The sequence below is a fragment of the Panthera pardus genome, unplaced genomic scaffold, assembly GCF_024362965.1.
Source record: "Panthera pardus isolate Hobbes unplaced genomic scaffold, ASM2436296v1 HiC_scaffold_11, whole genome shotgun sequence".
Classification (NCBI taxonomy): domain Eukaryota; kingdom Metazoa; phylum Chordata; class Mammalia; order Carnivora; family Felidae; genus Panthera; species Panthera pardus.
In genome coordinates, this window is record NW_026526666.1 from 44,572,790 (window position 1) to 44,585,587 (window position 12,798).

The 12,798-nt window shown below is 39.3% G+C and overlaps 1 protein-coding gene across 5 annotated transcripts in view; it reads left to right on the forward strand.

Moving 5' to 3' along the window:
• Positions 1–79: 79 nt before the first annotated feature.
• CRYZ (crystallin zeta) overlaps positions 80–12,798 on the forward strand; it is a 36,131-nt gene continuing 23,412 nt past the window's right edge. For 3 of the 5 annotated variants that reach the window (XM_019448871.2, XM_053893874.1, XM_019448872.2), the window contains exons 1-4: positions 80–192; positions 5,528–5,644; positions 7,093–7,245; positions 11,046–11,209. In XM_019448871.2, coding sequence (XP_019304416.1) covers positions 5,534–5,644; positions 7,093–7,245; positions 11,046–11,209 — 428 coding nt within the window. In that variant the 5' untranslated portion in view covers positions 80–192; positions 5,528–5,533. Of the gene's footprint in view, positions 193–1,073; positions 1,094–5,527; positions 5,645–7,092; positions 7,246–11,045; positions 11,210–12,798 lie in introns of those variants that run through there. The other 2 variants (XM_053893882.1, XM_053893880.1) reach the window with 2 other exon arrangements.

Below are 12,798 nucleotides of genomic sequence, written 5' to 3' on the forward strand. Positions count from 1 at the left end.
GGGTGGTGGCCGGAAAGGCCCAAACTTCCTCTTCGTTCCGAGCTCGGGAGCTGGTTGCGCCCTCGTCTGGGGGCGGGGAGAGGCGGGCGGACCAGGAGGAGCCATCAAACGTAGAAGACGCCCAGGTCCGTCCCCTTTTTTGTGGAATCTGAGTGAGCCCTCGCAGAATTTGCTTCCCCTCTCTAGAACCGGGTAAGTGGTTTTAAAAAGTCCCGTTAGTTGTCCAGGCAGCGGATCTCCCCGCCGCTTGTCCAAAAAGGGGCCGAGTTGATTGAGGTGGCGCTCCTACCCCGCGTTCTGTCCTCCTGAAGAATTTGCAAAAGGAGCTCGTGGCCGAGGACGTTTTCCTCTACGGGCTGCTTGTTCCTCAGGCGTAAATCGCTCGGGTATTTAACTTGATGCCCGCGACCTCCCGGCCCTGGTCTCCAGTGAGATCCGCGTTTGCGCTGCACCCAGCAGGGCGCCGTTGGCTCTGCCCCCGCCGCCGGGCCTGGACGTGGGCATTCCCGCGGCCGCGCGCGTCGGCTGCGTGGCCCCTGTGCTCAGCCCGGCGGGCAACGGCTTGTCCCTGCGTCTGCGGAGCTCCAGCCCAGCCCTATGTCGGCTCTGCCATCAGAGCTGCTGTCTTACTTTTGGAGAGAAATGCGTAGTGTTTTGGCTTCCCCTGCCCCGTGGCCCCCACCTGAAATCATTTTCAAAGGCAAAAAACTTAAAGAACACTGCGTAAACACATCGTTTGATGTTCACTTAGTTCCGAGACGAGACTTAACCTCAGTGACCAGGGAATGTGTTAATATTTGAACTGTTTAAAGGCTAAAGTTTGGACTGCCAGCGGGAAAGGTTGTGCAATTCTCACTGAAGCCAGCCGCACGCACCGTGTCTGGTCAGCAGCAACAAATCCCACTGAACTCTTCCTGAACCCAGAGAGCTGCCTGCCCAGTTCCATCCAATCTTTTCTTCCCAGAACGTAGAGGGGTTTGGAATTATCCATTCAACTCCTTCTCCACACCCTGCCGCCCCCCTCTTATCAGAAGTGGGCACTGAGATCCAGGCCAGAGGAGTAACCTATAGCCTTAGAGAGACTTTTCTTAGGGTACTTCTATTTTTTTTTAGTATTTCTGGCTTAAGGCTAATTAAAAAAAAAAAGGCTTACATAAGTCTTTCTTGATCAACAGCACATTTAGTAATGATTCTCTTGCCAAGTTCTTATTTTTTATGTCTTGCCAGCAATTCTTAATTTCACTTAATGCTCTTCTCTCATACTGTGCCTTTGCTCTGACTTTGTGACTTGATCTCCTCATTCCATGTTAACATATATTTCTAACATTTACCCTATCCCTTTAGTTTTTATTGAAACCAAACAATTAAAACAGAGCATAGAAAAGATTTGAGGAAGAATTTTAAATTCTGATTTGCGAAGTATACTTGGCAACTTTTTATAGGTAAAAAGTACAACCAAAAATTAAACCAGGATCCTCTGGTTTAAATTTTATATTTAAATACACTAGCAGGGTGGCAGGTCTGCTGACATGCAAATGATTTAACCTGAATAGTAGAGCTTATTGCATGCTGGGCGTGCTCTGAAGCACTCACCTGTGTGCTCTTGCAGTTTAATCTTCACAGGGATCCTCTGCTAGGGGATACTGGCCCCATTTTACAGATAAGAAAATTATTAGTTTTCCTAATTGAGTCATGTTCTGTGTATCAACAGTAGATCTCCCGAACTTCTAGGCATTTGGAAAATTTCAAACTCTGAGCAGATGCCTTAATCATAAAATATGTAATCCTACCTTCAGGTTAGTTGAATTTCATATTTCTAGCTCAGCCTGTCTCAGCTATCATCATTATAAAGTATATTTTTAAGAAATTAAGGCTCCTCTATGCCAACATTTCAAAGGATGAGATGAAAATGATTATACAGTAAAGGGAAGAAAAATCACTTTACAACACTTAAGATAGAGGACTTGGGTTCTCACTCTGCTTTTGTGTGACCTCTTAACCTCTTGGAATGTTTTCTCATCCATAAAATGGATGGTGATTTTATTTCCATTTCTGCATACAATTAAATGGTTGCTTTTTTTTTTTTTTTTTTTAACCCATGGTGAAAATAATTATCCCAATGAACATGAAAGGCATGCTTTGTAGAAGAACTCAGGTATTACAGGGGTTTAAGAATTGTAATTGTTATTAGTGTGTTGTATTATTTTATTCTTTTTATTATTCCTTTTGACTTATCACCTTATGTATTATGAAGCAGATGATGACCCTGTGGGTAGTTGAGGGGGTTTTCAGAGGCAATTTGTGCAGATTGGAGCCTAATCAATCATAGTGGCAAAGGCTCAGTGGGAAATAAGATGGACAGAAGCAAAGTAGAAGACAGCGCTGTCAAGGTTATGCCCTGTCTCCTTACAAACTGGATAGGATAAGATGGCAGTACTGGACAAGGCAACAGGGTCTTCTAAATCCATTATTAAGGATGAGTATCCTCCTTCTTTTGTTCTTTTCTTCCAACTTGGTAGATGTCAAATGTAGCAGGGGAAATGTATGTGCTAGATAATTTTGAGAGATCCTATTTCAGGGTAATTTTGCTTTTATTACTGCTGCAGTTCTTTGAGGATAATAATGATAATAATAATTTTCTGTTGGTGAAAAGGTAGATGCGAGTGTTTGAAAGAAGGAAATAGGTAGGAATTAGGTAGAAAGTGGAAAAGGAGCTACAGATCTTACATAGTGTATGTAGCTGTGGGAAGGAATGAGAGCAGAGTGAGCAGGAGCTAGGAGGGGGGCTGGGACATTTTCTCTTTGCCCTTTTTGTTCTCTGAGGTTAGCACAGTGCCTCGCTTACAGTTAATGTTCACAAAATATGTGTTGAATGAATAACAACGTTTGATATTAATGTGTCAAGGATTCTCTAGACTGAATTCTTTGAGGCCAAGGTCTTGTTTTTATAATCTGAGTCTTACAAATATTTATAATCAAAAGTGATTATGGAATTATAGAATCAAGAGTATTTTAATCAGTAAGAAATTGGAAAGGAGAAAATAGATAGGAAAGGAATAATGATATCTATTATATGTAAGAGTAAACATTTTTGCCAGATTCAGTGCCTGATGCTTGCTGTGTCCCTAGCACAGTGACCCTGAGTGGTTAGCCAGTTTTCAGATGAAGAAGCTCAAAAAAGTTGACTGCCTTGCCCAAGGCCATATGGCTAGTAAATGATAAGAGATGGAATTCATACTGAAAGCTGTCAGATTCCAAAGCCCATACTCTTTCTATAACACTATGCTGAAGACAAAAAGGAAAAAAAAAGAAAGTTGTGTTCTTATTTCCAGAATGGAAAACTCTGATCAGAGCAACCTTCGTTTGTTCCTGTTGTTTCTGTTTCCTGGTCTTTACATTTTCACTTTCTTGTCTAACAAATACCCAGCCTGAGTGAAGACCCAAATAGAAATATAGTCGTGAGACTGCTGGTAGTTACGGAGTGAACTGCCTTTTCCTAGTCCTCACTCCACACAGGTGTCACCCTCAGGACTGCCTCACTGCTCTACAGTGACCTTAGGCTTGTGTTGTCTGCTTCTGCCTCCTTGTGTTTGAGGTCTTCCCTTCAGGATGTGTCATTGCTAAACAGCCTTCTAGCAATGGAATATTTACTTACTCCTCTGTGCTAGGTACTATATTGCATCACTTCAAGGGTTTTAAAATGATACAACTTTTGATTAATTAGATCAAGAACTTTCCATTAATAACACTATCCGAATGCTCTTGATTACCTCCTGTACATGCAGTGACATTTTATCATTAGCATGTACTCTAAGTAGACCTGTGTTGAGCTTCAATATGGTAAAAGTCTGAATTCTTTCAAGTCCTAGTTTCTGCAACTGTTTTTTTTGTTTGTTTTTAATTTTTTTAATGTTTATTTATTTTTGAGAGTGTGAGCAGTTAAGGGGCAGAGAGAGGGAGACACAGAATCCAAAGCAGACTCTAGGCTCTGAGCTGTCTGCACAGAGCCTGATTCGGCGCTTGAACTCAACAAACCGCGAGATCATAACCTGAGCCTAAGTCGGACGCTCAATGGACTGAGCCACCCAGGTGCTCCTCTGCAACTGTTTTTGATCTTTCAGCTATTCATGGTTGATGAATATAATTATTCCAAAAGTTAGCAACAATGTTCTAGGTGGTGGCAGAATCTAACTAAATATTTGATGTGGTTAATTTCAAGAAATTGTGATAACACACAAACAAAGTTATGGAGATACACTCAAAAGCCTTTCATTACATCTCTGTAGGTATGGAAAATTTCCATAATTGCCTATTTTTATTTATTTTTAATTTTTTTTAACATTTATTTATTTTTGAGAGACAGAGAAAGACAGAGCATGAGCAGGGGAGGGGCAGAGAGAGAAGGAGACACAGAATTCGAAGCAGTCTCCAGGCTGTGAGCTGTCAGCACAGAGCCCGACGCAGGGCTTGAACTCACAAACCGTGAGATCATGACCTGAGCCAAAGTCAGACACTTAACTGATTGAGCCACCCAGGTGCCCCATTACCTATTTTTATATTCAAGTGTCCTTTACCTTTTTTTAGAGTTTATTTTAGCTCTGAGTTTTCATTTCATAATAACAGTGGTAGACAAAAATAACAACAGTGGTAGGACAGAAAGGTTAACTGCAAATGACCCTTATAATTTATAAAAGATTACATACAAAGAAGTATTTTTAGTTTTTAATGTTTTCCTCCTTTGTGAGAGTAAATGAACTTCACAAAGCCAAGTGTTTCACCATTGATAAATCTCAAAAACTTAATGTTGAGTGGAAAAAGCAAGTTGCAGAATTAAGTACAGTGTGATCCAATCTAAATAAAGTTTGAGAACATGCAACACAATAGCACATATTTTTGACTAATGAATATATGTGTAGTAGTGGTATGACATCATACTTAGCAATGGGGGGCACCGAGTTTATGGTAATAATCACCTCTTAAAAGGGTGGGCTATAAATGGGTTTGGGGATGGGTTCAGAGGCTTCAGTTATGTCTATAATGTTCTGGGCTTTTAAAATATTAAGATTTGGTAAAGCAGAGTGGGAGGTAAATGTGTTTATTATAAATACTCTTCATATTTTTCTGTATGTTTGAAATATTTTGTAATCTAATGGAAGGTCTATTTTTCTAATGTTAATAAAACTTAACATCAGCTCCTAAAATTTCTAAGATGTTGCAGCACAAGCTTACACAAAAAGAAACCTAAGATATTATATCATTCTATGTCTAGCCAGATGTTTTTATTTGCATGTTTGATTCCCCTGTTGAAGGCACTGAATCCCTACAGGAAGTAGTATGAAGTATTTTGCTTTGTAGCTGAAGGATTTGTAAGATGAAAGGTTCTTAAACATGAAATGAGATCTGTGTAAGCTCAAGATTTAAATTGTTGTTTGAAAAATTGTTTGATCTACCCCCTCCAGGGGAAAAAAAACATAATGGTAGCTTAGATGCATATGACAATACATAATTTTTTTTTCTTGGTATCTAGGTCACCATGGCAACTGGACTGAAATTGATGAGAGCAATTAGAGTTTTTGAATTTGGTGGACCAGAAGTGCTGAAACTCCAGTCAGATGTGGCAGTACCAACTCCAAAAGACCACCAGGTAGATATAATGACATAAAAACAGGCAATAATTACACTGATGAGTCTCCAGCACATCAGGTTAATGTCCAAAAGAAGCAGACTCACAATAATTTGTAAAAGACATTGAATTAGGACAGAGTTTATACTGATGATATATATGAGGTCTGACAAAGAGAACGTAATTATAACAGTTAGTGAAGTAGATCTATGAAAAGGAAAAATATCCTGTTACAAGAAAATTGTTAAAGTTGGGAATCATCTATGCAGGGCAGTAATTGATTTTTTCTGGATAAAATCATAAGTATTGTTGAACAAGTTATTCTATTACAAACTTCCATGATTTCTTTTTTGTGCACAGTAGGAAAATAATTTTCTTCTGCATACATGCTTTTCCATATATGATTTAAGGGAATTTAAATGAAGAGTTTATTCATTTCCTGTGACTTTAACGATATACTTTCTCATTAAAAATTATGTATTTTTATTACTGCACCTTCCGTAACTCTTAAGTGTCATTTCCTTAACGAAACTTGAACCTTATGAGTTTTTACAGTTTGGCCACATCCTAGCTTTAGAGTTTCATTTCTTATTGCTCCTTCTCAGTAGACTGTGCTATAACAAGCAACATTGTCTGGTCTCCCCAGAGGATTGTCTGGTCTCCCCAGGAGGCCCTTTCATTCCTTCTGTCTTTGCACATACTATTCCTTTTACCTGAATTGTCCTTTTTCTCCCATTCTGAAAGAATGTCTACTCTTCTTTTAAGGCCTAGCTCAAATACCGCTTTCCTTGGAAGGCCTTCTCTTACTCTTGCACCAGAAGTAATCGTTAGATATTAATTAAGGTAAAATTAGCTTCTGTGGTAGATGTAACCTCAAAATCTCAATGGTTCAACAATAGAAAATTGTTTCTCATTCACTGCATTGCAGAATTCTGAAACGTTTGCGGGTGACTCTTGAAGAATGATTTAGGGACCCAGGCTTCCTCCATCATTCCTTCCTCCATTGTGGCTCTGTCACCCTCAATGCCTGTCTTCTGAGGTCCCTTCTAATGAAGGGGTGAAGGCACAGTGAGGATTGCCCAGAAGGTCTTTATGGGCCAGCCCTGAGAGTAGTTATCATTTTGTGCCCAAACTCAATCATTTGGCTGCTCATAACTAAAGGCGCCAAGAAATAATATTCTTCCCACATACCCAGGAGGAGGAGGAGATAGGTTTGATGGGCACATAGAGGTTTGTGCCACATGACTTCTTAAATATTTCCACTACTATTTTCCCAAAATGTTTTGCGCACATAAACCATTCTGTCTTATCTTTTTATTTATATGTTGGTTTGCAAAACTGTAATGTGAACTTGTTGAAGGCGAGGTTTCCCCCTCCATTTTTATAGCTCCCATAATCTGTATAGTCCTAGCATAATGCTGAATGAATGCCTAGTGTTTTGTTTTAACTAAAATACATTGGCATTGCAGGTTCTAATCAAGGTCCATGCATGTGGTGTAAACCCAGTGGAGACATATATTCGTTCTGGTACTCACAAGATAAAACCACTCTTACCCTATACACCTGGTTCAGATGTAGCTGGGGTAATAGAAGCTGTTGGAGATAATGCATCTACTTTCAAGGTATTACATTTTAAATTATTTCTATTTTGGCGAAATATTTTTCTTAAAATATTCTGACATAGCTTTCAAATGTGTCTGTATATAAATCTTTAAAAGGCCCATTACAGATTAGGAGTTTACTTGTTGTGATGAGCACCAGGTGACGTACAGAAGTGTTGAGTCACTATATTGTGCACCTGAAACTAATATTGCACTGTATGGTAACTATACTGGAATTTAAATAAAAACTTAAAAAATAAATAAAAGTCCCCATTACACAATTTCTGCCACTTGGGGGACTCCTCTATTCAAAAAAGAGATTACCTCTTGTCTAGGTGTCTTCCTTGTTTGCATTTTTGGGGACAAGTGCTGGGTAATTCTGTATCTTCACTTCCCCTCATAGAATTCAGCTGATCCTTTTGATGTAGCAGAAACATGTAAGAAAGAAAATAAACAAGGAAATTATACTATTTCCTAACTCTCGATAAAAACAAGCCTAGATGATGTTTCATTCCTTTTATAAATTCAGTTTCATAGGATAAAGGGAAGGCTAATTCTTTTGAATAATGAGTAAAAGATGAAAAAAAATGCAAGGTCAACTATACATTTTTAGAGCTCTGACTCAGATCAAGGTGACTGAGTCAATGAAAATGTTATGATCAGGGCTTTCGTTATTTATATGCCAAAAGAAATATAAAACACAGATAGTATATTCATGTCCCAGCACCTTTTCTCATAATTCCCTGACCTGCTCAACTTTGGCAGCACATTTACCAAAATTGGACTGAGACAGAGAAGATTAACGTGGCCTCTGCACAGGAAGACCGTCAGATTCCTACAGCTTTGTACTCCTCGGCCTATGGCAGTCTGGCTTCTGCCCCCATCACTCCACTGAAACGATTCCTGCTAATGTCACTAATGGCCTCTCTATTGCTGGAGTTAATGGGGCCTTTTATGTCATTATCTCTCTTGACTTCTCAGTGACATTTGACACTCTCAGCCACTTACTTTTTCTTAATTTTTTTTTTTTCTTCAGCTTCTATGACATCATTTTCTCCTGTCCTCTTCCCCACTTCCTCCTGGACATTGTTTTTCAAGCTTGTTTTTCTCTGGATAATCCTCAAATCTTAGTGCTGCCCAGTGCTCTTGGCCCCTTACTTAGACCTCTGCTTTTTGTATCCTGTACCTTCTTCACAAAGATCTCATGCACCCCCATGGTGTCCATTATCACATATGATATCTGTAGCTTAGAATTGTCTATGAAGCTGTGGACCTGTGCTGTCTAATAAGGTAGCCACATGTGGCTATTTAAAATTCTTATTAAAAATTAAAATAAAAAAGTCAATTCCTCAGTCACAATAGCAACATTTCAAATGCTGAATAGCCCCCTGTTTCTAGTGGCTACCCTACTGGACAGTGCTGATATAGAACATTTAAATCATCACAGGAAATTGTGTTGGAGAGTATGAGACCCACATAGTCAACCCTTGGTAACCTCTTACTCAGTATGTCTAAAACTGAGCTTATCTTTTGTCACGTTAGATCTGCTCCTCTCTTGTATGACTGTCTTGGTGACTTCTGTGCTTTGAGGCATATCTCTTCACTCCCCCCACTCAGCTCTCCCTTACTAGAACTGTTTTCTCTCTTTCCATTCCCACTGCCTATAGTTCAGGTTATTCTACCTAGTCCCTTACCTGGATATCTGTAATGGGTATTTAACACCTGCCCTCCCTCCTCCTCCAGTCAATTCTTGCTATATAAAGGGTGTTTTCTAAAATGTAATTGATTGTTTTACAGTTAATTCTTAACATTAGTTCCTTGCAGATTTCAGAGTATTGCTGAGACTGCTTATGTTGTTAGAGAAGATATTTCATGCTCCTTTCTACTATCCTTCCATTCTTATCTCTATTCCTTCTCACCTGGTAGTTTATTTTTTAGTAAAGCTGCTCTTCCCTGCATACCCCATGCTCGCTCTTCTCTATCTTTTTTCATATTGGTTCTGCCGCTTGGCAGAATTAAACTGAAACTTATAAGCATAGGTGGAAGAGATTTTACCCTCCAGCTTTAATTCCCTTTCATTTTATCCCTGAAACTATTACATTCTGTATGTTAGACTACTTACTCATTGGGCACAAATGCCAGCGATTTCTCAACACTTCCTCCTGCCACTGTTCCTTTACTTACTTTGTTTCCCTCACTCATAATGACTCTTCTCAGCTTTAGTTTTTAAAATCTTGTCCTATTCTTCAAGACTTACCTTAAATATTAGCTTCCCAATGAAGCTGTTTTTTACTCCTTCTACTTAGAAATAATTTCCTTCTTTTCCTGCTACCCGTCTTTGATGGCGCATCATCTTTGTCTTGCATTGTAGTTACTCTTACCCTTTTCTTTTCTGTCATCCTAGAGTTTAAGATGCTTTTAGTGGAGGAGGGTGTTTTGTTATTAATATCCATCACAGAACTCAAAAAGTACTGCTTTCATAGTGAACTCCTAGAAAATATTTGAATTATATTAGAAGGAATACAACCTCTTTTTAAGCTGTAAAAAAATGGTACTGATCTTAGTACAGTCATATTTGACCATTTGCAAGTGACACTGTTAAGTAGTGAGGCTTGTCTTTGACTCCTGGATGCCTTGTGAGGCTTTTTTGTTTCTATCGCACTGCATAGTGCTGTTACTTTTTCAGATCTCTTATAGTACAAATTTAAGTATACTGAGAGTTATTGCCTTAAAGTTGTGCTTCTTCCAAGGAATATTTACATTTTTTTTTTTTCCAAGAAAGAAGAGTTAGGGCAGGTGTTTACAGTGATAGCCTAATTTCCCTAGCATGCAGGTCATGTTGGACAGGCTTGAATGCTTGCATAGTGCCATACCTGACCCTCAACTATGCATCCACTGTTCAATAGCAAGGACCCAGCAGAGTTTACTGAAAGTCTACTGTGTTTCTGGTGCTGTAACAAGGGAAGAAGCCTGTTTCGGCTCATTTTACTATCAGGATCCACAGATAGTTTCTTGCGCTTGGTGTATGCATGAAAAATGAGGGGGAACATGTAGAAAGGATTTAGAACAGGTATTTAGTGTGTGGAGGAAATCTTACGTTTTATTTTCTCCCTAGTATACCAGAGGGAAAAAAATGGTTTTATTAACTGCCATTTACTAACTGCTTAATCTGAGCAAATTATTGAACTTCTTTGTCCCTCCATTTCCTCATTTGTATAGTGGAATTAATCTAAATTGGTGATAAGAAAAGTACTTACCTCATAGGCTCTTGAAAAGATCAAATTAGACAGTACTCATTAAGCACCTAATACAGTGTCTTGCACAGTAAGATCTCAATGAAGATTAGTTGTCTTCATGTTATACCATTCTGGAGGTTCTCTTTCCTCTTATTTTTTCTACTTCCTTTAATTTTTCTTCTTCTTTGTTTCTGCGAATAAAACCTTCAAAAATGTTCAGGGGTACCTGGGTGGCTCAGTAGGTTGAGCATCCGACTCTTGATTTGGCTCAGGTCAAGATCCCAGGATTGTGGGTTCAAGCCCCACATTGGGCTCTGTGCTGAGCACGGAGCCAGCTTGGGATTCTCTCCCTCCCTGCCTCCCTCTACCTCTCTCCCCAGCTCGTGCTTTTTCTCTCTCTAAAAAGAAAAAAAAATTTTTTTTTAACGTTCAGCATTTTGAAGCTATTTTTACAAGACCCTAAGATGTAGAAAGCAATACATAAATACTTATTTGTTGTTATAATGGTTACATTATGAAGGATTATACCCATTTTGACATAATTTTTAACCCCTGGTGCATTTATAAATCTCTTGCTTTCCCCAGAAAGGTGACAGAGTTTTCACTACCAGCACCATCTCTGGGGGCTATGCCGAGTATGCTCTTGCAGCAGATCACACTGTTTACCCACTGCCAGAAAAACTGGACTTTAAACAAGGAGCTGCCATCGGTATCCCATATTTTACTGCTTATCGAGCTCTGCTCCACAGGTAATAACATACACTGTCGCTTATACTGCCAGTATTGCCTTCCTTCCTGCCATGCGTCCATGTATCCGTCTCTCATATTTGGTTACCATTAAGTATTTATGGAGTGGAAACTATGCTAATTTGGGAGATTATTCTAATCACTGGGGATATAAAGAAGAGCAGAACACTGTCTTTATCTTTAAGATGCATCTGACAGTCTAGTAAGAGAGATAGACATAAGAGTAATATTATTGATGTATAATATGGAGGAAGTACAGTGGTGTAGATGTGCATAGGGATTTGTGGGATCACAAGGGATGTAACAGTGGTGATGAGATAGGGCTTCCTGCCAAAACATAAGGCTTGGATTATTTTAAAGTCCTGGTTCAAAAATCTTTGTTATCTAGCCCTAGAAACTAATTGCTGCAATTTAAAAGTATAGTACCCTAGACCCACTGGTCAGCTTCCATGGTTGGGATCTAAGAATCTCCCTGTATATATTTTAATTTTTGCAAATGTTTATTTATTTATTTTGAGAGAGAGAGAGTGTGTGTGTGAGCAGGGGAGGGGCAGAGGGCAAGGGAGAGAGAGAGAATTCCAAGCAGGCTCTGCACTGTCAGCATGGAGCCCAATGTGGGCCTCGAACTCCCGAACCATGAGATCATGACCTGAGCCGAAATCAAGAGTCGGATGCTGAACCGACTGAGCTACCTAGCTGTCCTTAACACACACACACACACACACACACACACACACACACACACACACACAGATTTTATTTTTAAGTAATTTCTACACTCAGTGTGGGGCTTGAACTCACAACCCTGAGATCAAGAGTCACATGCTCCACTGACTGAGCCAGCCAGGCATCCCTCTGAGAATCTGTATTTTCATCAAATTCCCTATGTATTTGAAAAAAATCAGAAGGGGTTATCCTGGGGAAGGATAGTTCGGAGCAGGGAGGGAATTCTAGACCATAAGAATAGCCTAGCATTGGGAAAATCTTGATATTTAAGGAGAGCTATAGCAATTTGCTTTTGTTGAATAGAAGATATCAAGGCAAAGAGTGGCATAGAATTAGGCTAGAATATAGTCATTTCTCAATAAATGTTAGCTATCACATGGAATAGATTTCATATTATGAAAAACAAGATGATAGAGCTCGCATATTGGTTCTGTAAGGGATTGGGGATCGTGAAATGTTTCATTCAGGAGAGATACTGTCATATGAGTATTTTATTAAGATCACCTGTCAGCTATGTGAAAGGTGACAGGATTTGGTGACAGGAATGGAGAAAGAGATAGGGGGGTATTATGTGAATATCTCTTAGGCATAATACTTACGGGCCAGAGTAGAAAAGGTGGAGAGGAAAGGATAACTACTGGAGGGTAAAATCAGGTTTATTTGGTTGAGTGTTTGCATGTGGACAATGAGAGAGAAGAGGAGCTTACGGATACTTCCGGCTCTTTAGCTTGGATAATGTTTAAAGAAAAGGAGGAAAAAGTGTCAGATGGAAGCTGAGTCCAGTTTTGGAGTTGAAACCAAGATAGGCATCATAATGGAGAAGACCAGCAACCTGTTAGATGAAAGCCTGAAGGCTAAACATGTA